The sequence below is a fragment of the Exophiala viscosa genome, assembly GCF_022695815.1.
Source record: "Exophiala viscosa unplaced genomic scaffold EDD37scaffold_2, whole genome shotgun sequence".
In the NCBI taxonomy this organism is placed as follows: domain Eukaryota; kingdom Fungi; phylum Ascomycota; class Eurotiomycetes; order Chaetothyriales; family Herpotrichiellaceae; genus Exophiala; species Exophiala viscosa.
In genome coordinates, this window is record NW_026944354.1 from 2,049,740 (window position 1) to 2,073,614 (window position 23,875).

Below are 23,875 nucleotides of genomic sequence, written 5' to 3' on the forward strand. Positions count from 1 at the left end.
ACGATGTTCGATCACGCGGTATAGGTCGTTACATGTAATCGCAGCTGGACTTTAGGCTGTCATTGTCCTTTTGCAGATGTGCCGGCTGACTGCGCGCTGTGCGGCAGGATTTAATGGCCGTGGGAGAGTTGACAAGAAACGAACGCAGTCGAGGAGATCAGTAGTTCGCAGAACACGAAAAGCGACTTGATGAAAAGTTGTTGCGCCAGTTTCGGGTTTCCTGGATGGTGAGGCTACAGAGACGAAATGCTGCTGGCTTCGGGGGGACGTCAGCGGGTGTCAGCGCCAGGGGCATCAGGCGGAAGCTGCGCTGGCCCCCGCACGACACGTGAAAGAAGCTGACTAAGGAATGTCTTCCTGGTCTTGCAAGGCTGTTGTACCTGATTACCATTATGAACGACATACGCACGGGACAGACATGGTATCCTTTGGGAATTCACGGCGGTGTCTCCGTGCATTGGCGTGTCCTTCTATATCAACACACTAGATCGACGACCCGTCTCGCCTCGACACCTGTTCCTGGCAGCCTCGTAACCTCAGCCCACCCACCCCTGGCCACAGCGACAATCTTCCCGTCCACGCAAACCAGCCTGAACTGCTCGTCGTCTTCCTCGAACTCAATCCTGAGACTCTCGATGTCCTCGTAGACGACCTTTGGATCTTCGACGTGCTTTCCAGCCTGATAAGCCAGTCCGAGTATGCGCATAATCTCAGATCCAGGCTCTGAACCAATATAAACAAGTCGTAGAGCGCCGTCAACCGGCTCCGTTGCAGGGGAAATTTGAAAGTGTTCTTCCAAGTTGGAGACCAAGACGGCGAGGATATAAGAGTGTTCGTTGGTGGGTATCTCAACCTGCTCCGAGCCTCCGTTTCTCCATTTGATCCTCCCTTTGTATACATGTTCATCTTTCAAAAGTTGCTCAGCTGCCATGCCGAATCTCTTTATACCATGTTGGCGGTATTCCGTCGTGTCACTCATAGCTACCAAACTCGCGTGTAGACCCCAACTGAAGACTACCGCGCCATACATGACACTTTCATCTTCTTCTTTCTCTGCCAGAGCTTCTCGGTCTTGTCCTTCGTCGGTGACGAGCCTTGCACCAGGACTGAAATGCACTTGGAATGACGGCAAGGGTTTGGGAGTCCCTGTCATCATGACCTTCAATGGATCTTGTGCCACTTTGGAACTCCATGCTAAAGCATTGGCCGTGCCCATGGGGATGAGAACGATGGCAGGCTTGAAGAATATTGAGGTATGTCCTCGATTGAGTATGCCTGTGAGGGTGTCCACGATGTCAACAACGCCGCCATCTCCCGAGAGGAGGATTATAGTTTGTTTGACACCTTTGGTGGCATTCATCAAGAATAGTGATTTGGTTAGTGTGATGATCGACTTTGCTGACGTCGTGGTGTGAGTTCTGTATTCGATCCCGTAGCTATCGAGAAGCGGTTTGACTTCCGTATCATAGTGCTCTTGGGCTTGATGACGGCCAGAGAGTATTGATATGACCACGTGTATTTCACGTCCTGGGGAGAGATGGGGAGGTAGAGGATCTTTCGACCCTGTCGCCATGGTTGGCAAGTCGATGATATGTGGCGGCCACTATGACCGGTCTGAAATCGTGAAACGGCCACCTCACAGAAGTCCGGGTGATCCTGCTCAATGCTGCAAGAGATCCAGCTTGCTTGAGGATGCTCCGTACTGCAGTGTCAGCGGGAGGCCGACCGATACAGTCCTGTGCTTAGATAAGCACGGCTAGAGTTGCAAAAGTGCGGCGACTGCCGGCGGCTATGTCTACGATGGTTTCATTCATCGATCACTGTTCAATAACACACTCCAAGGTGTCTCCATGCTCTGTTGACCGTTACTTGTGCTCGATCGTCAGTAGCAAAGGAGAAGAGATAAATAAAAACGATGAGCACAATCCATCAAAGGTGATATGATCGCGCCATAGAGGAAGCTTGTCCTAGAGTTCAATACCAAGCAGCCTCCTCTCGGCCATCTGCTTGAGGAGATTCACCACCTAGACTACCGTCAGGTACAGAATACAGACTTCCCGAGATACAGAATCACCAGAATTTGCCACCCAGACTACCGTCAGGTACAGAATACAGAATTCCTTCAGATACAGAATTAAGAAATTTGCCACCCAGACTACCGTGAGGTACAGATGACAGAATTGCCTGAGATACAGAATTAAGAGGACAGATATCGGTGCTAGGACGAGGTATCTGGGTGACTGTCCACTCGATCCGCCGCAACCCAGCATGTAATGCTTCGAAGGACCTCGTCGTCGCTTCCTTCACACGTACAGGTAGGTGTCCCTCCTCCGCCGCCGCCACGCCTCATGTTGGCGGAGTACAGTATCTTGTTGTTTATGATGTTGCATTAAGTTTCCGCATATGCGCTCTTGGTCTCCTGCAGTTTCCTCTGCTCCCCCAGAGCATCGAGACATGTTCACTATAACTTGAACTTTGATACCATTGTCAATAAAAGTACTCATACAAAAAGTCGTCAAGCGCTATGGAACTGTGACAAGTAGTCCCAACTCCATCGCTATGTAACGCAAGGTATCTCGTCACCCATGCGCATTCGCTTTCACACCCTCCGAGCACATGCATTTTCGAGGGCATAATCGTGATACCGGGCTAACAAGTCCGTCTGTTGCATTTTGCCCTGGCCTCCAAACGTGAAGTGCACAGCCAACGCATCCGTCTCAACGGCAATACTACGACCCAGAGTTTTGGGGAGCTCGACGGTCAGCCACTCCTCGTCCACGGTATCCATAGGCAAATTCTTCAGGACATCATCCGCCATGATGGCGATGAAATTGATACTCAAACGCCGGTAGTCAGTGAGCCAGGCTTTCCCCATCTTGTAGCGATCCAGACGGCCGTCGGCCAGATTCTCAAGAAACGAGTAATGCCCCTGTGCCGCAATGGCCCACGACTGGACAGCATTCCCCCAAGTTTTGTATTCGATGTCATTGACTGGCGTACGATGGATCTCCGAATCGTTTTGCAGACGAAGCCAGCGGTGACCGTCGTATGGTGGATCCTGGAATGCATCGAAGTAGTAGTCGTCCGGACCGGTCCAATTGGGGTATGCCGTATAACGCCAGGGCTTACGGGTGGGAAGCGAGGTAACGGCGTCGAGCAGTGGAGGATCGTACACGTCGAACTCAGGTAGGTACGGATGCCATGCACCCATATGATAATGCACCCAGCCCATCAAAGGTGAATTTATGAGATTTGCACTGACCAATAGGTATTCGGGATGGGCAATTTTCGAAGTGACCACACGAGGGATGGTGTCGTCTGCGAACCAGACGACGTCGTCGTCGATCTTAACGTACAGCTGGCCCGGTTCGAGATGGGTCCAAGCATAACCGTAGCCGACGAAGCCGACTCCTTCCAGCTCGATCTTCTTGTAGCGAGGCGAAGAGGCAAGAATTTCGTCAAGGTATTCGAGATCCTTGGGCTTGTCGGTGTTCTTTATCCAGTGGATCTCGTCAAGCCAGCCGCCATTATCGACCAGGTTGCGCTGAGGACGTCAATTAGGACCTTCCAGGCTGGTCACGAACGAATGCAAACATACCTCGAGGAAGCACCGCAGGTTTTCGACTCTGTTCTTTCTGCCAAAGAAAACGAGACCAATGATCTTGATGCCTTCTGGCTTTATGAATTGTTCAACGCGAAGGTCCTTGGCGAAACCCGAGGCAGATTCAGGTGACGGGAATTGGAGCTCGCCATGGTAGTTTTGTCGTGCGAATGTGAAAATTGCAATAGAGACGGCGGTCACAAAGAATATGACGACGGCAATGATGAGACGCCGACGGCTCGGTCTCTTCCCATTGAAATGGAGAGCTGGCCCGGTCATGATCGCAGAATCGCCTATTCGTGGGAGAAGGGATGACCGAGCATGCAAGCAGACAGCTACGGGCCAGTGGCTCGGCTGTGTCACCGCATCTCTTCACTTCCAAAAAAGGCTGGCGTGTCCTATATCGCACGAGCCATCCAATGATGGTAACGACGTGAAGGGCTTGAAGAAAAACGCGCAACAGGAGGAGAGTGAAGGAGATGATTCAACCAAGATCATAGAATTCGAGGTGTCGGTGAAACGTCCGACAAAGAACAGCGGAGGGACATCAAGCACAATCATAATGGGTCGCGTGAACATAGCGCCCTGGGTTGCATCGTCGGGGATTTCGCATATCGCCGCGCCTAAAAGGTAGGGAACTAGCCTCCTATGTCAAAAGGAATCAAGAAGACGGCAAGAGGGGAGGTTGAGGCGAAAGCCAACTGGGTTCAAGAATACGAGGATCAACCAAGCCCTCGTGATGGGCTAATTGAGATAGGGTGCTGAAGTCGGCGGCATGATAGGTCAATCAATGCTGACCTTGACATTATTAGGTCTAGACTCGAGCCTTCAAAGTAAATCGGCAGTTGACTTCGAGCTTGGACGCTAGATAAGAAGATGACTGACTGGGCACACGATAGGTTGAGGATATTTCAGAGGGTGGCATTCATTCATCAGCTTTGTAGCCGGTCAAGGACTTGGAGGTAATTAAGATGAAGGCTTGAAGTTGATATGGAAAGAAAAGGTGCATGAAAAAAGAGTGAGATCAAGTGAGATTATTGAGAACTGGAGAAGAGAAGCGAAAGGAGGTGAACCAATGATACGAGGCTCAATTGGAAAGTCTTAGCGGCTTGTCGCGTGCCATCTGAAACACCAACTTTGCCGCATTTGTATCCTTACATAAGCAAAGATATTTCATCACCAGCGTCGCCGGGAACAGCAAACAAACAACATCATCTCCGAAGAACACGGTTGGTATTCCATCTTCATCTCAACCAGCATTCCCGTTGCCTGTAACGTGTGCACAGGGCCCGATACGCGCATTTGGCCTTGATCGGTCTTGGTTGCCTCTATGCGTTTCGAGTCTGCCGATTCTCTCTTTGGCCTTGGCTACGCTCGTGGCCTCCACTGGCATCAGTGTCCTGTGCTCAGAATGAACTGCTACAAGAACGTTCTGCAGGCTCTTTTCCAGAAATCCCAGAAAACGGATCAATGCTTCCATGTACACTCTCGAACCTCATTTCTTCAAAACCAGACTGATTGTCGGAGATTGAGAGGTTCCACGACTTCGTCCTGCATCGGATTCTTTGTTGTATCACAAGCGGCCACCCATGCAAACGGCTCTCGCCATTAGCCATGCAGTATTCCTTTGTCGATGCTTCCAATAACGGTACAAAGAGTTCTGCTACCATATATTTATAGTATGTCGACACGGCCATGTATCCTCTATGCTTTCATGTTCTTCTTTGCACGGAGCTATTGCCCGAGACACTCGTTTTCAAGTTGCTTTTCATAACATTCCTTGTCTCTCAAGCATTTCCACCGACGGACTGCTACTAATCACGACAAACATGCGCTCAATCGCTACACTCGTTACTGTCGCACTGCTGGCTGTTGCAGTCCAGTGTTCAGCGGACCAAGAACAGAATTTCGCCATCCTCCCTCGTTATGAAGATTGTACTCCAGGCCAAAGTGGAGGCTGTGCTGGATGTGGTGCTGATTATGTCGAATGTGGTGCGGACGCCTGCTACAATCCAAAAGCCAACGAGACTTGCTGCTCCAATGATTGTAAGACTGCTTGCCCCTGATGATCTTGTCCTTTTCTCTGACCCTCAGCAGATGCATGCCCTGCCAATTTCAGCTGCGCCTCGAACGGCACCAGCTTTTGCATCCCGGACGGGTACCGGCGTCGTGCTTCAAGCTGCCGTATTGGTGATGAAGGCTTTAACGGCACTGCGGTCAATACTACCACGACTACAACAACCATTACTTCGACGACCACCAATACCTATACAGTGAACGCTACGACCTCGTCTTGCGATTTGAGTGCCGCAACCACCGGACTACCTATCACGGATTCTGCTCTGTATGGCAACACTACCACTGCTGTCGCTCTGAATACCACTACTTCAACCTTGTCACTGGCAAATGCTACCGCGGTTCTCCCTACCACCAACCCAATCAACGCCACCAGAACATCGGCCGCGATCAGCCCTCCAATCACTGGGTATACAGGAGCTGCTTCTGGTCTTCAAGGCCAGGCTTCGGCTTCTCTCTTTGCTCTCGGATGTCTGCTGTTCATGTCGGCTTTGCTGTTGTAAGAATCTCTGAAGGACTGGGTATATGCACGGATACTGGAGTTACGAGGACCTATCAAAAGTGCATCGGAAGGGCTGGTGAACTGCAGGTGTCTGCCTGGATTACATAATCGAGGAGGAGTTGCCATGCAATGATATGAGTACGAACAAAGCTAGAAATGTCTTGATCACTTGCAGCAGAATGTGTCTTGCTGCTTCCTGTGTTGGTCGCTTAATCATCCTTAGCATGCTGACGACCAAAAGCGTCATCTAAAGCCCGGGTGAATGGTGGGGCAGGAGGATTACATAGACAAATCTTTACTCATAACGTGAGCTGTAACAAGCTCGTCCAGTGGTTGCCGCATGTTGCATCATTGTTTGGTTTCACAAGAGTTTCTCCGGCTCTGCCCCTCCATTTTCTGCCAGCGCGGATCATTGTAAAAAAGAGGTCCATCCAACAGCTTTTCAGCTTCACCGTCACTACTCCGACATACTCCTGCTGAACGTGCCTGCACATCGTCCAGACAACCTATATCGCATCCGGAGTTCTTGTCCTTGTAAGTATCCTCGAAGCCATCAATCACACTGCCGACACAATCCGACAGTTCCGTGACATCTCGAGTTTCACCGACTTGGACTCGAATATCGCTCAAGTTTTCTGCTCGTGGCTCAACTCACTGACCTCGAGCACCTTTAGAAATCTTTTTCGCCGAATCCTAAAGCACATATCCTGCACAATGCCGGGCTTTTCGCAAGCCACCGAGCTCAAAGCATGGCAAGCTCTGGTCGAGCACCACAATGCCGTCGGCCGCAACATTGTCCTCAAGGAATACTTCCAGAAAGACCCTCAACGGTTCGAGAAGTTCAAGCGAGTCTTCAAGAACAACGCAGACAACACTGAAGTCCTGTTCGACTTCTCCAAGAACTTTTTGACTGAAGAAACCCTCGACCTCCTCGTCAACCTCGCCAAAGAGGCCAACCTAGAAGAGCTACGAGATGCCATGTTTGCCGGCGAGAAGATCAACTTCACTGAGAAGCGAGCTGTTTACCACGTTGCCCTACGAAATGTCACAAACCAGCCCATGGCCGTTGACGGCAAGAGTGTCGTCGAAGAGACCAACTCCGTCCTGGAACACATGAAGGAGTTCTCAGAACAAATCCGAAGCGGTGAATGGAAGGGATATACTGGCAAGAGATTGACCACCATCGTCAACATCGGTATCGGCGGGTCTGACCTGTAAGTCGCTAACCCGAAGCTCACGTCGGTCCACTGACACAATCTCCAGCGGTCCAGTCATGGTTTCCGAAGCCCTGAAACCATATGGCGACAGAGCCATGAAACTGCATTTCGTCTCCAACATCGACGGCACTCATATCGCCGAAGCCCTGAAAGACTCCGACCCAGAGACCACCCTCTTCCTGATCGCTTCCAAGACCTTCACCACGGCCGAGACCACCACCAACGCCACCACAGCCAAGAAATGGTTCCTACAATCCGCGTCGGAATCCGATGTCGCAAAGCACTTCGTCGCCCTCTCCACCAACTCCGAAGAAGTCTCCAAATTCGGCATCGACACCAAGAACATGTTCGGCTTCGAAAGCTGGGTAGGCGGACGGTACTCCGTCTGGTCCGCCATCGGCCTGTCCGTGTGCCTGTACATCGGATACGAGAACTTCCACCAATTCCTGGCCGGCGGTCACGCCATGGACCAGCACTTCAAGAGCACCCCTCTGCACGAGAACATCCCAGTCATCGCCGGCCTCCTGAGCGTATGGTACTCAGACTTCTTCGGCGCCCAGACCCACCTCGTCGCCCCATTCGACCAGTACATGCACCGATTCCCAGCCTACCTCCAGCAATTGACCATGGAGTCCAACGGCAAGGCCGTGACCCGCTCAGGCGACTACGTCAAGTACACGACTGGCTCGATCTTCTTCGGCGAACCCGCCACCAACGCCCAGCACTCGTTCTTCCAGCTGGTGCATCAAGGCACAAAACTCATCCCAACGGACTTCATCATGGCCGCCAAATCCCACAACCCCGTCGAAGGAGGCCTGCATCAGCGCATGCTGGCGTCCAACTTCCTCGCCCAGGCCGAGGCGCTTATGGTCGGCAAGACACCTGACGAGGTCAAGGCCGAGGGTGCACCCGACGACCTCGTTGCCCACAAGACCTTCCTCGGTAACCGACCCACAACCAACATCTTGGCCGAGCAGATCACACCCGGCACACTTGGTGCTCTGATCGCATACTACGAGCACATGGTCTTCACTGAGGGAGTTATCTGGAACATCAACAGCTTCGACCAGTGGGGTGTCGAGCTCGGCAAGGTCCTGGCCAAGAAGATTCAGAAGGAGCTCGAGACGGACGGCGCTGGTGCCGACCACGACTCTTCGACCGCCGGTCTACTGGCGGCTTTCAAGGAGAAGAATGGTTTGAAATAGATGCTGGATACGCCATGTTGAAGTGCTTAAGAGTCGGCCAGAAGGTCGAGCCTGATACACTTGAGGTGTGCGTGACATATGCTGAATCGGGTCGAGGGATGTCAATGTCAGATTCGATATGAGTCTGGGCCCATGTCATTTATGATGGAGTAACTCCGTACATGACCATGAACTTTGGATGTGAGATACAACAAAAACAACACGATTACAATGCTCAAATATTTCATTGATTTCTAATTGTTGCAAGTTTCCTGAAGAATTACTGTCCGTCACTCGCTTTCCCACAGAAGAAAGGCGTATACTATCGTCATCATGTCCACACCAAATTCATCTCTAACCAACTTTTGAAAACAAAAAACCCAAAGTCCTCCACATAGCACTCATATAGAAGTGTCTTGCAGAAAATGCTGACGAGCCGCTGATGAACTTCCAACAAGGTCAAGTAAGTACAGGGCCCATCTACGAAGTCATATCCCTTAGTGAGGCCCTTCGATCATTGCCTGCAGACATAATCGATGACGCCGCACTCGACCTCTTGACTGCCAACGGCGATGGCAGTGTCAACGGTGGCAACGGTGGGGGTGCTGATATTGACGGAACCCCAACAGCATGAGGACTGGCACCCGCACCGCTAGTCGCGAATCGCTGGGCGCTTGACATACGGTTTCTAGAACCGACGGCAATACTTGAGGAATTCCAGCTGAACCGCGACAGAGCTGGCACATTCGGCAAGGAGGCATTGAGCGGCAACCGCGGAGGAAGCGGTAATGGCGACGAAGGTGCATTAGAAGCGCTCTCCGAAGGTGTGACTGATGCGCGCACATGGTTCGTGCTAGGCGAGAGTCCGATCACCGACGCCGGTGGTGTTGGGGCAGAAAAGTAAGCTGGAGTGGGCGTTGACGGCATCAAGAACGAAGATGCGGTGACGCTTGGCTGCCTAGGAGAAGCAGTCTCCAGGCCAGAGCGAGCACTATTCCTCGAGATCACCGGCGTTGGCGGATTAGCAGACAAGCCCATCGGATGAATGCCAAAAGAGGCAATGCTGGTACTTGCTGATCGCGACGGACCAGCGTACTCGTTGATAATGGTGCTGACGGGATCAGTCTCGCTCGCGTGAGTCATGTAGGTTGGCGGTCTGGAGTCGGGAATGCTGCCTATCGTGCTGCCCATAACCAAGCCCACAATGATACTTTGTCGGAGGCTGGGAATGTGGTTGCCGCCAACTTCGCTTGCCGCGAGGGGCACTTGGTTGCTGAACGGGTGGTCTTCCGGATCCTGATTCTTTTCCCTCTGGAAAGGCACGTTTGCAAGGTCCGCGGGATAGTCCGGAGCAGCGTTGTTGACAGCTGACGTCCTGGCTGCCGTTGACTGACGGACCACAGACTGGCGTACCACAGACTGGCGCAACGTGGTTGCTCCTACTGTCGCTCCTGCCTCTGAAGAATAATTGACCTCGGACATGTCGGGCGCATTATCTCTTCCAATAGGCCCGCCATCTTCTTCACCCGGTAGCCTCTGACCCCTGCGTCCACGATATGCAAAAACTTTGCCCTTCAGGGGTGTACAGTAGCGGAAAAGCAAATACCCGAACGCAAACACTGCCAGTGCTCCTACCAATGAAGCAACTACAGCTGCAGCTATAGTTGGCGCAGAAATCGAAGCCTTGTGGACCTGGACACTTGGAGCGGGCGTGACTGTCGATTCCGCGCTCGGTGCATCTGTTGTGGTCGTTTGGGACGAAGTCGAAGAAAATGTTAGCATCGTGTTGGCTGCGAAAGCCGTAGACGTGACAGAAGTTGGACGAAATGAGATTGTCGAAGTGATGGTTGCTGAATCCAAGGGAATAGTTGTCGAGGTTGAGGTTGAAGTTGAAGTCAAAAGTAAGGTTGCAGACGAAGGACTGATTGTTAACGTTACGGTCGATTCAGGAAGAGATGTGCTGGCAGCCATTATATTCATGGAAGACATTTGTCCATTTCCGTGTGCCTGCGGTGTAGTACTGGGAGCAAAGGGATTGTTGTTGTTGTTGGAATGGTCGTCCATATTGCCGTCATCGGATGAATCATCGTCGCTGTCGTTGTTATTGCCGTTGCCGTTGCCGTCTCCATTCCCATTCCCATTGCCGTTGCTGTTGTCATTGTGATGTTTTGTTTCTTTGCCAAAGATATTATGAGGTAACCCCGGTGGTAAGTTCACGGCAGTCGTCGTTGATGGAACCGGGGCTGGAACGGAAGAAGTCTGTCGTCGTGATAATATCGACCTGCGTAAGAAATAAAACTTTTGTCTATCTTCAGTGGTAAGATGAATAGATCGGCGTCTGTTGAAATGGTCGACTGCATTGGTGTTAGGCATGATTGCACTCTGGTAGATTTGGAGGCAGCGATCCAGCCCACCGCCGTCAAGACGAGAGTGCCGTTATGCGATGATGGGAAAACACAACATAGAAAGAACGACAATGGGACCAGCCCCCTAGAGAAGAATGGCTAGAATGAACGCAGCAATCGTGCTATTGAAGTCGACCAGCGATGCAGCAGAGGAAAGCACGAAGAAGTCGGGAGGTGAATAATGAGAAGGCTTGACACAGGCTTTGCACTTACCTCACGGCACAGTAACTCCCTCTCTGCCTTGTTGCTTCTTTTCCCCAGTTTCGGCAGTCAGAGAGGAATTGACCTGCAAAGCATTACGTGCTTCAAAGTTCATGCTTTGTGACAGTTGTGGGTTCAACGGGCATGTTTTCGAGCAAGCGGTGTTTGATCGGCCTCACGCGACGTTGAAACCTCAGATTGAGCAACCAGGCACTCTCAGGATTGGCTCAATCCGGTGACCGCTGCATTCTAGATTGATCGGGGGAGCATCGCAGTTCGTCACACAGGCATGGTCGCAGAAATCTGTGGATGTTTCTGGGTCGAAGCTGTCAGAGACTGAACTCTGAAACACCCCAAGTTACAGATGGCCGAACGCTCCGATCGTGGTGCAAGATCAACTCAAATACCTCCGGCAGCGCCTGAGTCAGAGATGACATGGGAATATGTATTCAGTGGCATGCTCACAGGAGAAGGAATGCAGAACCGAATGAGACAGGTCTGTTAGAGGAGACCGTCGCGGAAAGGTAATCGTGGATGAGACCGAGCAGGAAGACGGGTTCGGGAGATAGATGTTCCTGTCCGACCAAGGCAAGGGGTAAATGCGCAGGCTTTGAGAAAACTCGACTGAACGGTGCGTGTGCGAGATATATGTACATGAAGTAATCTCTCTATGAACAATACTAGACTGTAGCCTCCAAACATAGACGCCTCATCACCATCCCTTCTCGTGTCTGGCCCACGTCTTTGCTACTGATTGGAGTTCCAAAAAGCAGAGGCTGGATCTTCGAGGCAAGCTGAACAGGAAACCACACGTGAGACAAATCCCCACCTCTAAACAAGGTGCACTGCCACCACTCGTGCATCATTTCTTTTGTGCAGTTCAACTTGGTGCGGCCAAAAGTAGGAATCTACCTCACGCTCCTCCTAGCTCGACTCCGGTCGAGTCTGCAGCAGTCACATCCCGCGGCGGCAGTGGCTCGGTGTCTGAGACGGCGTTCACGTCTTGAACGCCATTAGGGCCCTCCTGTTGGTTCGATATAGCGGCGTCTCCCTCGCCATCTTGACCACGTTCATACTTTTCCCTTGCAGCCTCGCTCTGCAGGTAGCTAGCTCTTCGCTCGGCTTCTTCTTCGTGCTTGTCGCTCACGTTTATCGCCAGGAAACTCTTCGGTAATTGGACTGTGTTGAATTTGGCCTTGAGCGTCGATAATACCTCCTTCCAATCTTGGTGATTGGTCAACGACCGTCTCGGCGCGGACCCAATGGCGTGCTTAGAGTCAAGGGACACGTCGAGAGGGTCCACGGTGTGACAACCTGGAGAAATGGAGATGCGGATCGAATAGGTCGACTCCTCAGTGTCGGCATCCTTAGCCTCATAGAGTTCGAAGCAGATTTGTGACAGGTAGTCGAGCTCGGGAATGGTCGATCGCTTGATTTTGGTATGGATGCCTCCTTCCATGATGCAGTTAAGGAGTGTGTAAATGTGAGACTCCTTCGTGAAGTAGATGAATGACTTGGCATCACCCGAGGCCTGCAACTCTTCCAGATCATCGACAATCTCACGAAGCAAGGGAAGAGACGTCAGTAGGCCAATCTCAAGTTTCTCCTCGTCGCTGATACCATACTCTTGCGGCCCAATGTAGTCAAACAAGATCTTACTGTAGCGAAACAATTCTCTCAGTCGGCCCAGTCGCTGGTCAAGACTCGTTTTGTTTTCAGGAGAGCCACTGAAAAGCTTGAAGTAGGAAGCTCCCTGTTCCCATGTGTTCAGTGGCGGAGCAGGCGGTGTGGGCTTAAGGATAGACTGCCGCCTCAATCCAATCTTCTGAGCAAAAGAATGCTTGTCGGTACTGCTGGCTGACGTTGAAAGGGTGCTATCATGACGGTTCTTGCTGCCAGGGGAAGTGGAAATCGACTCATCAGCTTGCTCTTGTTCAGAAAGAACACTGCCCGATGCGAGGCCTTCCTCCTTAGCGAGTTCGTCGAGGAAGGCTTGGCTGGGCGTGAAGATCCATTCCAGAAACTGCTTGTTATGGAGTGCATCGTACTTCATCGTGTCGTATAATTCAGAGATCTTACTGGGGTCCGCTTTTTCAGTATCACAAAACTCGGTAAACAGCTTCTCCCACCGTTCCTTGAACAGCTCTGGATCTTCACCGGTACACCACCGGGATTGTATCGAGGCCACCGAGACAGCTTCCTTGTTGTTGGCGTCCTTGGTCTCACCCACGCCATTCAGGGCAGCAAGCGAAGCAGCAGCGCCAGTGGCAAGTTTCTTGAAGTTATGTCTCATGACTCTTCGGTGGAATTTGAGAAGGTCAACAACATTTTGCATCACAGCGTATGGCTCTGGAGCATCCTTAGGCCATGCAAATGCTTCAGGAACAGTCCCTTCGCGGAGAAGGTGCTTGAGCTTCTTCTTGACCTTGTCCATGACGTCCTTTGCTGCATTGGAGTCATCCAAGAGGTCCTTTCGCACTGTAATGAAGTCTTCGGGAATATCCTGGCGGTCACAAAATGCAGCAGCCCAGATTTGCGCACTAGTCTTGACACGTTTCTCTGAACTCGTAAAAATCCGGACATCATTCAGCACCTCTCTATTGAGCAGTTTGAAGTCATCTCGCATGTTGCTTCCCAGGTCCTGCGACTGATAGCGTGCAGCATGTGTCGGCTCTCCTCCCCATTTCATGACCAGCTGCAATTTGTCCAGGACGAGGTCATTTTCTGCCGCAGAAAATCGTGAAAATGTTGCGCCGGATATAGAATCGCTTCTAGTCCCAAGCTTGCGCAGCTTGTTGGACTCGGTCACGGAGCTCGATCTCCCGCCCCGAGGTGACTCTGACAAAGGTTGGTCCTCTTCAGATAGGAAAAGACCGGTTGGACTGGTAGCTTGCTCGTTCTCTGCCGAGGACATCTCTTCGGGCTTCCTTTTCCGGAACATGGGCTTGATCTGGACCTTTGTTCCAGGCTGTGACCCCTTTTTGGAGAGGGCTATCCGCAGGTTGTGCAACTTCTCCGGATCCTCAAGACGGTCTCGTTGCGCGATTTTCACTGCTGCTTCGACACTTGCCAAAGCAGCCTCACCTTTCAGCAGCACTTCTTCGTGATGGCCTTTCAAAAGGTCAGCAAAGACCTGGGAGTGAGCTGTAAACTTGATCTTCTGCTTTGGTGTCCTGTCAGCGTGTCTGATAACTGTGACGAAGCCCTTCAACTTCCAGGAGTGCTTCGAACTTGGGAGAGGAACTTGTGCCTCTGGCTCTTTGGCAGACACTACCGCATCTGACGCAGTGCCATTGACGGCTGTCGTGTCTATGACTGGTGGTGGGAGAACTTCAGTGTTGTCGATCCTGGCTGGCATCACAGGACCGTTCATGTTCCGTTCAACACTAGGCGGCGAACTCAATGGTGTCGTCATGGAGGAGGATCTTGGTGAGTTGACGGCAGTGGAAGCATGATGTCGAGATGGATGAGGTAGGTGCTGGGATAGTTTACTCATACTTGGCGATTTCAGAATTGTTCTGAGCGCCGCCCGATGTGGGTGGCTCGTACTTTGTTGTCGTGAGTGGAGCTCACCGTTTGAATCTGGCACCTGCTCATCCGACAGGCCGTTTTCGATTCTGAACTTCTCAGCAAGGAACATGCCTCTCAGAATCTTCGCGCAGTCGTTGTAATAGTCTTCGTTGTCCTTGACGAAACTCCATCCGTTGACGTCGATGATGTAACTTGAGTTGCCGGTCCGCAACAGATCGAAACCACAAATGCGTTGACCAAAGGCTATTGCGACCTTTGAAGCCATTTCTCGCTCGGCTTCGTTGAGTTTTGTCACGTATCTAAGTTCTTTTCCGTGGGTGTTTCGTCGCACCAAGCCGTCGACAACAGGTGACTTTCTGGTCTCTGCATGACAGTAGTTGGGGCCGACAGTGTAGGCTTTGACGTCTTCGGCATTTTCCGTCCTTAGGAACTGTTCGTAGATGTAGCTGCTATCGGGCTCTGCGACAGACCGAGGTACTATCAGCTCAGGGTCGTACTCCGAAGACTTGTTGCCAATCTTCCGGAAAAGCCTTCGTGCGCCACCTTCCTGGTCCTTGGGGAAATAGATGATGACATTGTGGTCTTCTCCACTGACCGGCTTTTCCACAAAAGGTTTCTTGAAGGGTTTTCCATCCACGACCAATGTGTCACCATCGTCGGTTAACTCCACCGACTGTGTTAGGGGTGTGCCACCGCCAGTACCGTCTTCAGGGCCTTCCAAAACCACTCCTGTCATATTAACAACGTGCTGAGCAAGTTCAGGAGATTCCAATATTGGCCCGCCATCCCGATTCACTTCGATACGCTTGGGCGTCGGGATATGCATCTGATCCAGGATTTTCAGGCATAGTCTTCGATCCCAGAGGATCTTCTGCATGGGCAAATCGTTGACAACGAAAGGCTTTCGCAACTTGACGTAAGCGATTGCTTTATCCAGTGGGAAGCCTTCCGAGAAGAACGATATCAGATAATCACATATGGGCCAGTTTTCCACTTCTTCGTCAAGGATTGCCTTGTCACCAAAAACAATAACCTCAAATTCTCCCTCTCCTTGAAGACGAGTCAAGATCTGTCGACTAGGTCGACTTCGGGCTTTAACGTCGAGCGCACAGACTCCAATCCTTCCTATCGGCTCCGGTTTCTCGGAGATAATGCTGTCGTTCTTCGATGAAGCCGTACCACTGAGTCGTCGACTCGAAGAAATTGAGCGGGGCTTGATAGCTCGACCTGGCCTGCTGGGCAAAGCAGTCTCGGAGCCATCAGGTTTGACTGGGGTTGGTAGGGTTTGTCCAGCCGGCACAGACGTATCGACCTTAGGAGCAGAAGTTGGGGATGTGATCAGTGAGTGCACTGTTGATGCTAGACCATCCTGATTACGCATGCTTGGATTGAGGGCGGGAGGTGATAGCACCGGCAGACCAGGGTTATTGGGAGTAGAGCCAGTTGTGACCACGGTAGAGTCATGAGCTGTTGTAGACCTCTGAGCGGTAGGAGAGGAACCAAAGGCAGAACTGTCGCCATCTAAGCTCTTGACAGACGCTGGTGGACTTCTGGCCATGTCCTCTGATCTTCGATGCGGCCGATTAGAAGAAAGCGACGTAGACAACCTTCTCTCTGCGCTCGGTTTGGTCATAGGAGGTGGCATACTTATGCTGGAGCGGTCGGCTGAAGCACTGGAGGTCCCCGTCTGGGCAGCCTTTCGCACATCTGCATTCTTATGGGAACCCAACAAAGAATGGGTCGATGGTGTCCGTCCAGTCGGAAAGTAAGGTCGTGAAGAAGTGGCTGATGAAGAAGCCGAATGGTCATCAATCGCGGTATCAGACGTGTTGGTCGGGACCCGACGGAGAGGAGAATGAGAGTCCATGGTGTTTCCAGTAATGTGCGTAGGGACGTGACCAGCATGGAAAGGTGAATTCCTCCTCGATCAACTCGCATGCCTGTATAGCCTCAACGCATCCTGTAAGTCGATGATTGGAATGAGAGACGAGAGGAGACCAAAGGAAGAAAGAGACGTAAAGATTACAGCTGATACCGAATGAGATCCCCCAATGTTCTATATGTCGAAAGAAGCGAGTCTGAAGATGAACGTATAGAGGAAGCGAGGGGCAGATAGAGAAGAGTCTGTGCCTCCAGTAAAATAATTACTTAAGCCGACGTCATTTCTCGCCGACGAATCGCAGACCAAAGAAAAAAATAAATTAATTGGAGTCTCCGACGATCAACAAACTGCAACACCCAGTGATGATTTGAAGCAATGGCAATGGATTAACGCTGTCGACAGACTTCAAGGGGCCGCTGAGTGTATTGTGATGCCTCAAATGGATGATGCTGTTGAGTTCCCTGTCGCCAAACGGCAGCGACGTGAGGACAACGACGATTCCAACCAGAAGCCTCCGGCGAGTTCACGGTTGTTCTCTCCATTCAGAGTATGTCGCTGTTGATGTTGTACCCAAGTCGCGAAACTGACTGTTTGAACCACAGACGCTCGGCTTGGTTTCCCCTACGAATGTTCCTTTCACCTCAGTACCTCTAGGGAAGACGACCTTCCAGATCACCACTTCAGTTGGCAATGCCTTGCAAACGTACGACCTGCGAAGAGGTCTTAACCTTGTCTTTCTCAGTCGACCTCTATGTCCAGGTCAGATGACTGCAACATATGCATACCGTGATCGAGTCGTGGTTGCCTGGGGCGGGGCGCAGCCCAATGATCGAAGAGGGATGTGGGTGTTCAAGCGAGGGCAACTCATCGCAGAATTGGATATAGATGGTACACATCCGCAAAAGATTGGACAAATACTGGTGTTCGGATCCTGGATTGTGGGATGTGGGAATGAAGCTATTGAGGTCTGGAAAACAGACTCTTATGAGCACTATACCACCATTCATCCCTCAACACCGTCTACCTCGACCCACGGTCGAGCAATCTTTTCCGGCCAAATCTGCACCCTACCTACTATACTAAACAAAATTTTCGTCGGAAGAAAAGAAGGAATCGTCGAAGTGTATAACGTCAGCACCGGCAGACTCGTCCATACAATCCTTGCTCCGTCAGCTAGCTCTGGCCCAGTCACGGCCCTTGCCCCAGCACCGGCTGTATGTCTGTTAGCGGTTGCTCATGCCGATGGCTCCCTGATCATCACCGATGTCGAATCGGATGAACGAGTTCTGGAATTGCACCAAAGAAACACCAAGAAGCCAATAACGTCAATAAGTTTCCGGACCGATGGAATGGGCGCAGGCGAAGACGGACGCAAATCTGGTGTCATGGCAACATCCAGTACCGAAAGCGGCGACATCACGCTTTGGGACCTCAACCGTGGTGGTAAAGTGATTGGAGTGGTAAGAGGAGCTCACGAGACTTCTAGCCTTGGTCAAGCGACCGGGGTTAACAAGGTTGAGTTCTTGCCAGGACAACCAGTCTTGATCTCTTCCGGGCTCGACAATGCTCTGAGGTCCTGGGTCTTTGACGAAAACCCCTTTTCTCCGACTCCGCGTCCTCTGCATTCAAGAAGCGGACATGCGGCATCAGTAACGAAACTCAAATTCTTGCCCGCGGCTTCGGACGGATCCGATGCCAGCGGAAAGTGGTTGTTGTCTGCAGGTCGTGATCGAAGTCTTTGGGGCTTCAGTCTGCGTAGAGACGGGCAGAGCACAGAATTGAGTCAGGGCGCAGTTACGTCCAAGGCTCGAAAACAGGGCTTGCTCAGCGATGATGCAGCTGGAGTCGAGGCATTCAAAGCTGCACCAATTATCGACATGGCATGTTCACTGAACCGCGATGGTGGGATGGGTGCCGTAGGTGGCCGCGTTTGGGCCAACTCGAAGGATGCCAAAGCAGAGGAGACAAGTACCACTGGCTGGGAAAGCATCGTTACTGCTCATGCCGACGACAAATTTGCTAGGACCTGGTCTTGGGGTAGAAAGAAGGCGGGCAGATGGGCTTTTGAAACGGGTGATCATAAGCCTGTTACAAGCGTAGCCATGACTACTTGCGGCACCTTCGCAATCGTCGGTTCTGCTGGTGGCAGTCTGGACATGTTCAACCTGCAGTCCGGCGTTCATCGCCAACGTTATCCTCCTCGAATCACGCCGTCACAAGCGAAGCAGCTGAAATTACAAGAAGCGCAAGAGCAAAGGGTGAATATCCCGCTGGGGCATCGTGATGCAATCACAGGTATCGTCGTGGACAACCTCAACCAGACCATGGTCTCCACAAGTCTGGATGGGACGATCATCTTCTGGAACTTCTCCACAGGCAAGACCATAGAGCGGCGAAAAGACCTCGAGGCCGTCGTCACTTCGATCCGATACAATCCAGTGTCCGGCTTGTTAGCATTGTCTTGCGATGATCTATGCATCCGCATTCTCGACATTGAAACCCGAAAGATCGTCCGTGAACTGTGGGGTTGTGTCGGTCAAATATACGATTATTGTTTCTCGCACGATGGCCGATGGGTTGTGGCTTGTTCAATGGACTCTGTGGTACGAGTGTTTGATCTTGCTACCGGCCATCTTATCGATGCTTTCCGGACGGCGACCTGCACAAGCATTGCCTTTTCGAATACTGGGGAGTTCCTCGCCACAACCCACGCAGGCAGCGCCGGGATCAATATTTGGACCAACAAGGCTCTCTTTACTCGGATATCAACGAGGCAGATTGATGAGGTTAATGGAGTCATTGATCTGACCGAGAATGCTACATTCCAGGCCGCTAGTCAACTCACCATCACGGAAAGCAGCACTGAGGAGGACGAGCATGTCGATGGCGTAGACAGTGCCGTTGACATCGACCAATTAGACCAAAGCCTTTTGACGCTCTCGATCATGCCCCAGTCACGATGGCAAACGTTGCTCAATCTCGACAGCATCCGTGAACGAAACAAGCCGCTTCAGCCTCCAGAGAAGCCGAAAGCTGCACCATTCTTTCTTGGGTCGGCCCTTACCAATGGCAGCAAAGACCATGACAGCAATGTGACCGCTTCCGACAACAAAACGATTGAGGACGCCGACCGTTCACGAATATCTCGCCTTGCCCTCACATCCCAGACCGGACCAAACTCACAACTCTCCGATGTGCTAGACAATTTCAACGCGGACCCTCAGCACAATCCATCCCCACTGTCTGAACACCTGACCTTACTTCCACCATCTGCAGCTGACCTCGAGATCCGCTCTTTGACCTTGACCGAAATGCCAGTCTTTGTCCGCGCATTGACCGAACAGGTCAAGTCGCGAAAATCTTTTGAGCTGGTCAACACATGGATGAGCGTGTTTTTAAAGCTCCACGGCGACTTCGTCACAGAAGTACCCGGTCTGAACCAGGCCGTGCTCGAGTGGCGCACGACAATGGAGACTGAGGAAAAGAGACTTGGCCAATTAGTCGGGTACACAAGGGGCATCGTCGAGTTTCTGAGGAGCGCACGATAAGTTGGCTACCTGGTATGCTACGCTATAAACAGAGCTTGCTACAAACCGCACCTTTTTTTCTCGTGTCTGTCCTACACAACCGCCGCTGTAGCTGTAGGTGCAGCCATTGGTGGCTTCGTGTCTTTCTCCGTCTCTTTCTCCTGAAACGCCGTGCCATAAATGCCACTCATGATCATCTTACTCAGCTCTCCCACCGTCACGCCCGGCGTCAACACAAGGCCATTCGACACATACTTCTCGACCACTCCGCCAGTGATAGGCTGGAGCACGGTCTCCGGGCTTGCCTGGCCAAAGTACGCCATAGACTGCCGTTCCTGATCGAAGGGCACCCCGTCAAACGTGACCCGATGCAACGTCGCCTTCAGCATTCCGCCGGACCAGAAACTCAGCGCATCGCCCAGATTCACGAGAATACAGTCTTGAATATGCGGCGCCTTTACCCATTCACCGCTCGGAGACTCAACTTCCAGGCCAGCCGCGCGCTGAAACAAGAGCGTCACGCTGCCTGAGTCCGTGTGCGGTGCCATACGGCTGCCTCGGCCAGTCATGTCCTCTGGCGCGGATCGACCAGGGTACATCAACATTCGTAGCGCGTTCCCATTACCTGCGTCCTCCCTGTGCGCTGACGCGAAGAATCGTCTATCCTCTAGACGCAGAGACAGCGCGAAACACTCGAGCAACTTCACCACCAGGTCATGGCATTTGTGCTTGAATTGCTCGACTCGTTGAGTACGTTCGCGCCAGAAAGGCGGCAGTGTGTCCTTTTCCGAGTCAAGAGCACCTGGTACGCCACCAAACCACATTGACATCTTGTCGTCCTTGCCGCGGTCTTGGAAACTGCCGATGTAGCCAATGGATTTTTTCGTGATTGGGTAGGGTGCTTTCTCGGATTCATTGAGATGGAAGAAGGATCTGCCAAGATCGAACATTTCGTCGATTTCGCCCGTGGGAATCGGGTGACCTCGAAGTAAGAGGAAGCCCCATTTCTTGCAGGCTTCGGTAACTTCGTTGGCGATGGACACTTGGTGGTTGGGGTCGTCGATACCCGAGATATCGATGATGGGGAAGGACATTGTTGTTGCAGTCTCCCGATTTAGGCCCAGTACCAGATTGATCAAGGTGGTGGTGTTTCAAGTCGTGGACGGCACAAGTTCCTTCCAGTGTGGTTTTGTTTGAGTGAGCAGGTCATGAAAGACTATCATCAAGACCACGTCGTGTCGATAGACGTCGATATGTTCATGTCTTTGGGGTGGTGATGTCCGGGGTTCAAAGGGGCGGATCTCTCCGTGCCGCTGATAAGGCAGACAATCAACTTCAGCCTCGTTAGGGCCCAAGGATCCTCGGCTAGGTACAGCATGAATTGAACTAAGTACATCTCCGCCCTTCGATATGTATCTGCCTCTATGCACCGCGAGTCCAGCCTGTGGCCGTAGTCCCTGCCAATTCTCGTACGGGTGAAGTTGCTGATCGATCTGTCCACCCAACATCATAAGTGGGCACCAGTGTTGTATAAGGTTCAAAGCATATTCGAATCAGTGGTCAGACCCCCGGTTTCTTCACAGTACCACAGCCCCAGACCACTTCATTGTCCATATGCCTTGCAGACACAAGAAACAACATGTGGCCGAACAAGCCCTTGGTAGCCAATCAGGTTCATTGAAGCCACAATCGGCCACAATCTATACTTGCATTTTGGCAATGCAGTGGTAGACGTATAAGGCACCTCGATCGTCTCGCGAGTCGTGTAGTGCGGTGCCCTCGCAAAGGTCAGTACCAACTTCCCAGCTTTCGTCAAATCAGACTCCAGAGCACGTATACGTCTGCTTTCAGGGATATCACTGCACTTTGTTGCAGTTGGTGGTAATCCTTCCTCTTCCAGTCGAGAAATCGTCTCAACAAGCACAGCAGTCGAGCACTCATCAATATGTCCGCATCTCCGATGTTGTAAACGAAGAAGCTCCAAAGCACGGCGTCGAGTTGCCCGGTCCCGACAGGTCATACCTATCAGCCACAACGGCGGTAGAATTCCCGGGATGATGGCGAAGTTCATACCATTGGTGTCTCGGACGGGATCATAAGCCCCCGGAGTATAACAAATCTCAGCGCATTCGGTCAGTATACTCTGATATTTGTCCAGCTCTTCGTCCCACACCATTTCGCCCCGGCTGCGTTGGCAAAGTAATGCTGAAATGCTCGCATCGTACTGCAAGCGCAGAATGCGGGCGTTGATCTGCTGGCGTATGGGCCATTTGGGCATATCACGCATACACAGCAACAGCTTTGCGTACCAATCCTGCCATATCGGGAGAACTAACAATTGTTCCTGCGTGTTGATTGAGTCCGGAGTGTGCGTGCTTAAGAAGTACATCCAGAGCTCAAACATTTTCGCCCTTGCTTCCAGCAGACTCTGGAATTTCTCCGGAGATACCGGTGGATTGTAAGTCAGATCACCTGGGGCATCCATATCCTCGGCGGCCGACCTCACAAAAACAGTCTCAATGTGGGCAAAGACAGGCTCCAAGTACATGCTAATGATATGGTCGTCTCCGTGCAAGGTACGCTTATCAAGTTGGCGTGATCGTTTCCACTGTCGCAGGACCCGGAGCCCATTCTGGAGATGCAAAGTTGCGTTCTTCGGTGCATTCTGAAGCGTTTCGAATGCGACACACTGAAGGCATGCAAGAAGCATGACAAGGCTCGTTGGTTGCGAGGCTTCGTCGCTCAGGAGTTTCAAAGTCTTCGAATACTCGCTCAACGCCAGTGCCCTGAGACGGCAGCCGTCTTCCAGACTGGCCATAGACTCCTGGACATTGGCCACTGCTATAATGGAGTGCTTGAGCGCTGGCTGTGTGAAGTAGGCTCGGGGTATAAGACTCCGAAAGACATGACAGGCACCAGGGCTCGGATTGACGTACAGAAACGCTGGAATCGAATTTTCCCGGAAGTATTGGAATGACCGCAGCATGAAGCTGTCAGATCCTGGCTCGGACATGCTTCTCGGTATCACTTTGATGGAGTGTGGCGCTGGACAGAGCTCGCTCCGCGTATTTGCGTCCCTTGGGATGGCTCGTTTCCAACGCTTTGTACCGTCTGTCTTATGTAGGCCATCGTGCTGAGGTGTCGCTTCAAATGGCACCTCCAGATTGGATGCATACCGTGATTCATGGTAAGGAAGTCTCCAAAGCACCGCTGCGGGAATGTGCGGTTGGTGAACTCCTGCTTCGTCCCAGGTCCGGTCCATCAGACTCTCATCTCCGCTCTCTCTGGCAGTCCTGACGGAGGATCTTCCGGACCCAAATGTCCACACTCGGTTGACGTACCCTGGGCATGGAGTGCCATGCGTGATGCATCTGGAGCATTGCGGTCTTTCCTCGGTACATTTTACTCGACGAGCCCTTGATTGCTGTTTTAGATCAGACCATTCTAACAATGACTGTATAAGCGTACCTCTGTAGCATCAATCAGCCGGTGCCAGCCTTTCGGAGAGTAATGACCGAGAGGCAAAGCGCCCTTCCAGAGGTCGAGGAGATCAGTGAAGCGGACTTGGTCAAGACCTGCAGGGTGGGACGGGGCAGAAAAGATACACTTACGCATGTAGCACAACCTGTGAAACTCTTGTGATGGAATTTCTTCTGTTTGGCTTTGGAATTTGTGCCGCTTTCGGGTAATGGGCTTGCTCCTGCCGTGAGCATGACGGTGAGGTGCTCAATCGCTATGGCCTGTGAGAG

General features: G+C 51.8%; 9 protein-coding genes across 9 annotated transcripts; 3 read left to right on the forward strand and 6 right to left on the reverse strand.

The window, feature by feature from the left end:
* Window positions 1-260: 260 nt before the first annotated feature.
* Window positions 261-1,700, reverse strand: EDD37DRAFT_622044 (ATP-NAD kinase-like domain-containing protein). The gene has a single exon (XM_062816030.1). It carries the CDS (start codon window positions 1,571-1,573, stop codon window positions 476-478), a length of 1,098 nt encoding a protein of 365 aa, XP_062673215.1. The 5' UTR covers window positions 1,574-1,700; the 3' UTR covers window positions 261-475.
* Window positions 1,701-2,434: 734 nt separating this feature from the next.
* On the reverse strand, window positions 2,435-4,274 carry EDD37DRAFT_258708 (uncharacterized protein). Its single transcript, XM_062810781.1, has 2 exons — window positions 3,599-4,274; window positions 2,435-3,544 (listed from the first exon to the last, which is right to left on the reverse strand). Exons 1-2 carry the CDS (start codon window positions 3,878-3,880, stop codon window positions 2,600-2,602), a joined length of 1,227 nt encoding a protein of 408 aa, XP_062673216.1. The 5' UTR covers window positions 3,881-4,274; the 3' UTR covers window positions 2,435-2,599.
* Window positions 4,275-5,105: 831 nt separating this feature from the next.
* Window positions 5,106-6,492, forward strand: EDD37DRAFT_258862 (uncharacterized protein). Its single transcript, XM_062810784.1, has 2 exons — window positions 5,106-5,647; window positions 5,699-6,492. The coding sequence occupies exons 1-2, from the start codon at window positions 5,308-5,310 to the stop codon at window positions 6,178-6,180; spliced, it is 822 nt and encodes a 273-aa protein (XP_062673217.1). The 5' UTR covers window positions 5,106-5,307; the 3' UTR covers window positions 6,181-6,492.
* Window position 6,493: 1 nt separating this feature from the next.
* On the forward strand, window positions 6,494-8,831 carry EDD37DRAFT_258764 (glucose-6-phosphate isomerase). Its single transcript, XM_062810783.1, has 3 exons — window positions 6,494-6,713; window positions 6,762-7,393; window positions 7,443-8,831. The coding sequence occupies exons 2-3, from the start codon at window positions 6,894-6,896 to the stop codon at window positions 8,599-8,601; spliced, it is 1,659 nt and encodes a 552-aa protein (XP_062673218.1). The 5' UTR covers window positions 6,494-6,713; window positions 6,762-6,893; the 3' UTR covers window positions 8,602-8,831.
* An 8-nt stretch (window positions 8,832-8,839) lies between these two features.
* EDD37DRAFT_622051 (uncharacterized protein) lies at window positions 8,840-11,800 on the reverse strand. Its single transcript, XM_062816031.1, has 2 exons — window positions 11,204-11,800; window positions 8,840-10,885 (listed from the first exon to the last, which is right to left on the reverse strand). Exons 1-2 carry the CDS (start codon window positions 11,299-11,301, stop codon window positions 9,061-9,063), a joined length of 1,923 nt encoding a protein of 640 aa, XP_062673219.1. The 5' UTR covers window positions 11,302-11,800; the 3' UTR covers window positions 8,840-9,060.
* EDD37DRAFT_622053 (histidine phosphatase superfamily-domain-containing protein) lies at window positions 11,801-16,951 on the reverse strand. Its single transcript, XM_062816032.1, has one exon. The coding sequence runs from the start codon at window positions 16,582-16,584 to the stop codon at window positions 12,100-12,102; it is 4,485 nt and encodes a 1,494-aa protein (XP_062673220.1). The 5' UTR covers window positions 16,585-16,951; the 3' UTR covers window positions 11,801-12,099.
* EDD37DRAFT_258728 (Utp21 specific WD40 associated putative domain-containing protein) lies at window positions 16,808-20,183 on the forward strand. The gene is made up of 2 exons (XM_062810782.1): window positions 16,808-17,146; window positions 17,202-20,183. The coding sequence occupies exons 1-2, from the start codon at window positions 17,030-17,032 to the stop codon at window positions 20,145-20,147; spliced, it is 3,063 nt and encodes a 1,020-aa protein (XP_062673221.1). The 5' UTR covers window positions 16,808-17,029; the 3' UTR covers window positions 20,148-20,183.
* Window positions 20,184-20,218: 35 nt separating this feature from the next.
* On the reverse strand, window positions 20,219-21,220 carry EDD37DRAFT_647019 (uncharacterized protein; the record flags this gene model as incomplete). Its single annotated transcript, XM_062817808.1, has 1 exon — window positions 20,219-21,220. The coding sequence occupies one exon, from the start codon at window positions 21,218-21,220 to the stop codon at window positions 20,219-20,221; it is 1,002 nt and encodes a 333-aa protein (XP_062673222.1).
* A 254-nt stretch (window positions 21,221-21,474) lies between these two features.
* Window positions 21,475-23,855, reverse strand: EDD37DRAFT_258875 (uncharacterized protein). The gene is made up of 2 exons (XM_062810785.1): window positions 23,595-23,855; window positions 21,475-23,542 (listed from the first exon to the last, which is right to left on the reverse strand). The coding sequence occupies exons 1-2, from the start codon at window positions 23,603-23,605 to the stop codon at window positions 21,730-21,732; spliced, it is 1,824 nt and encodes a 607-aa protein (XP_062673223.1). The 5' UTR covers window positions 23,606-23,855; the 3' UTR covers window positions 21,475-21,729.
* Window positions 23,856-23,875: the final 20 nt, after the last annotated feature.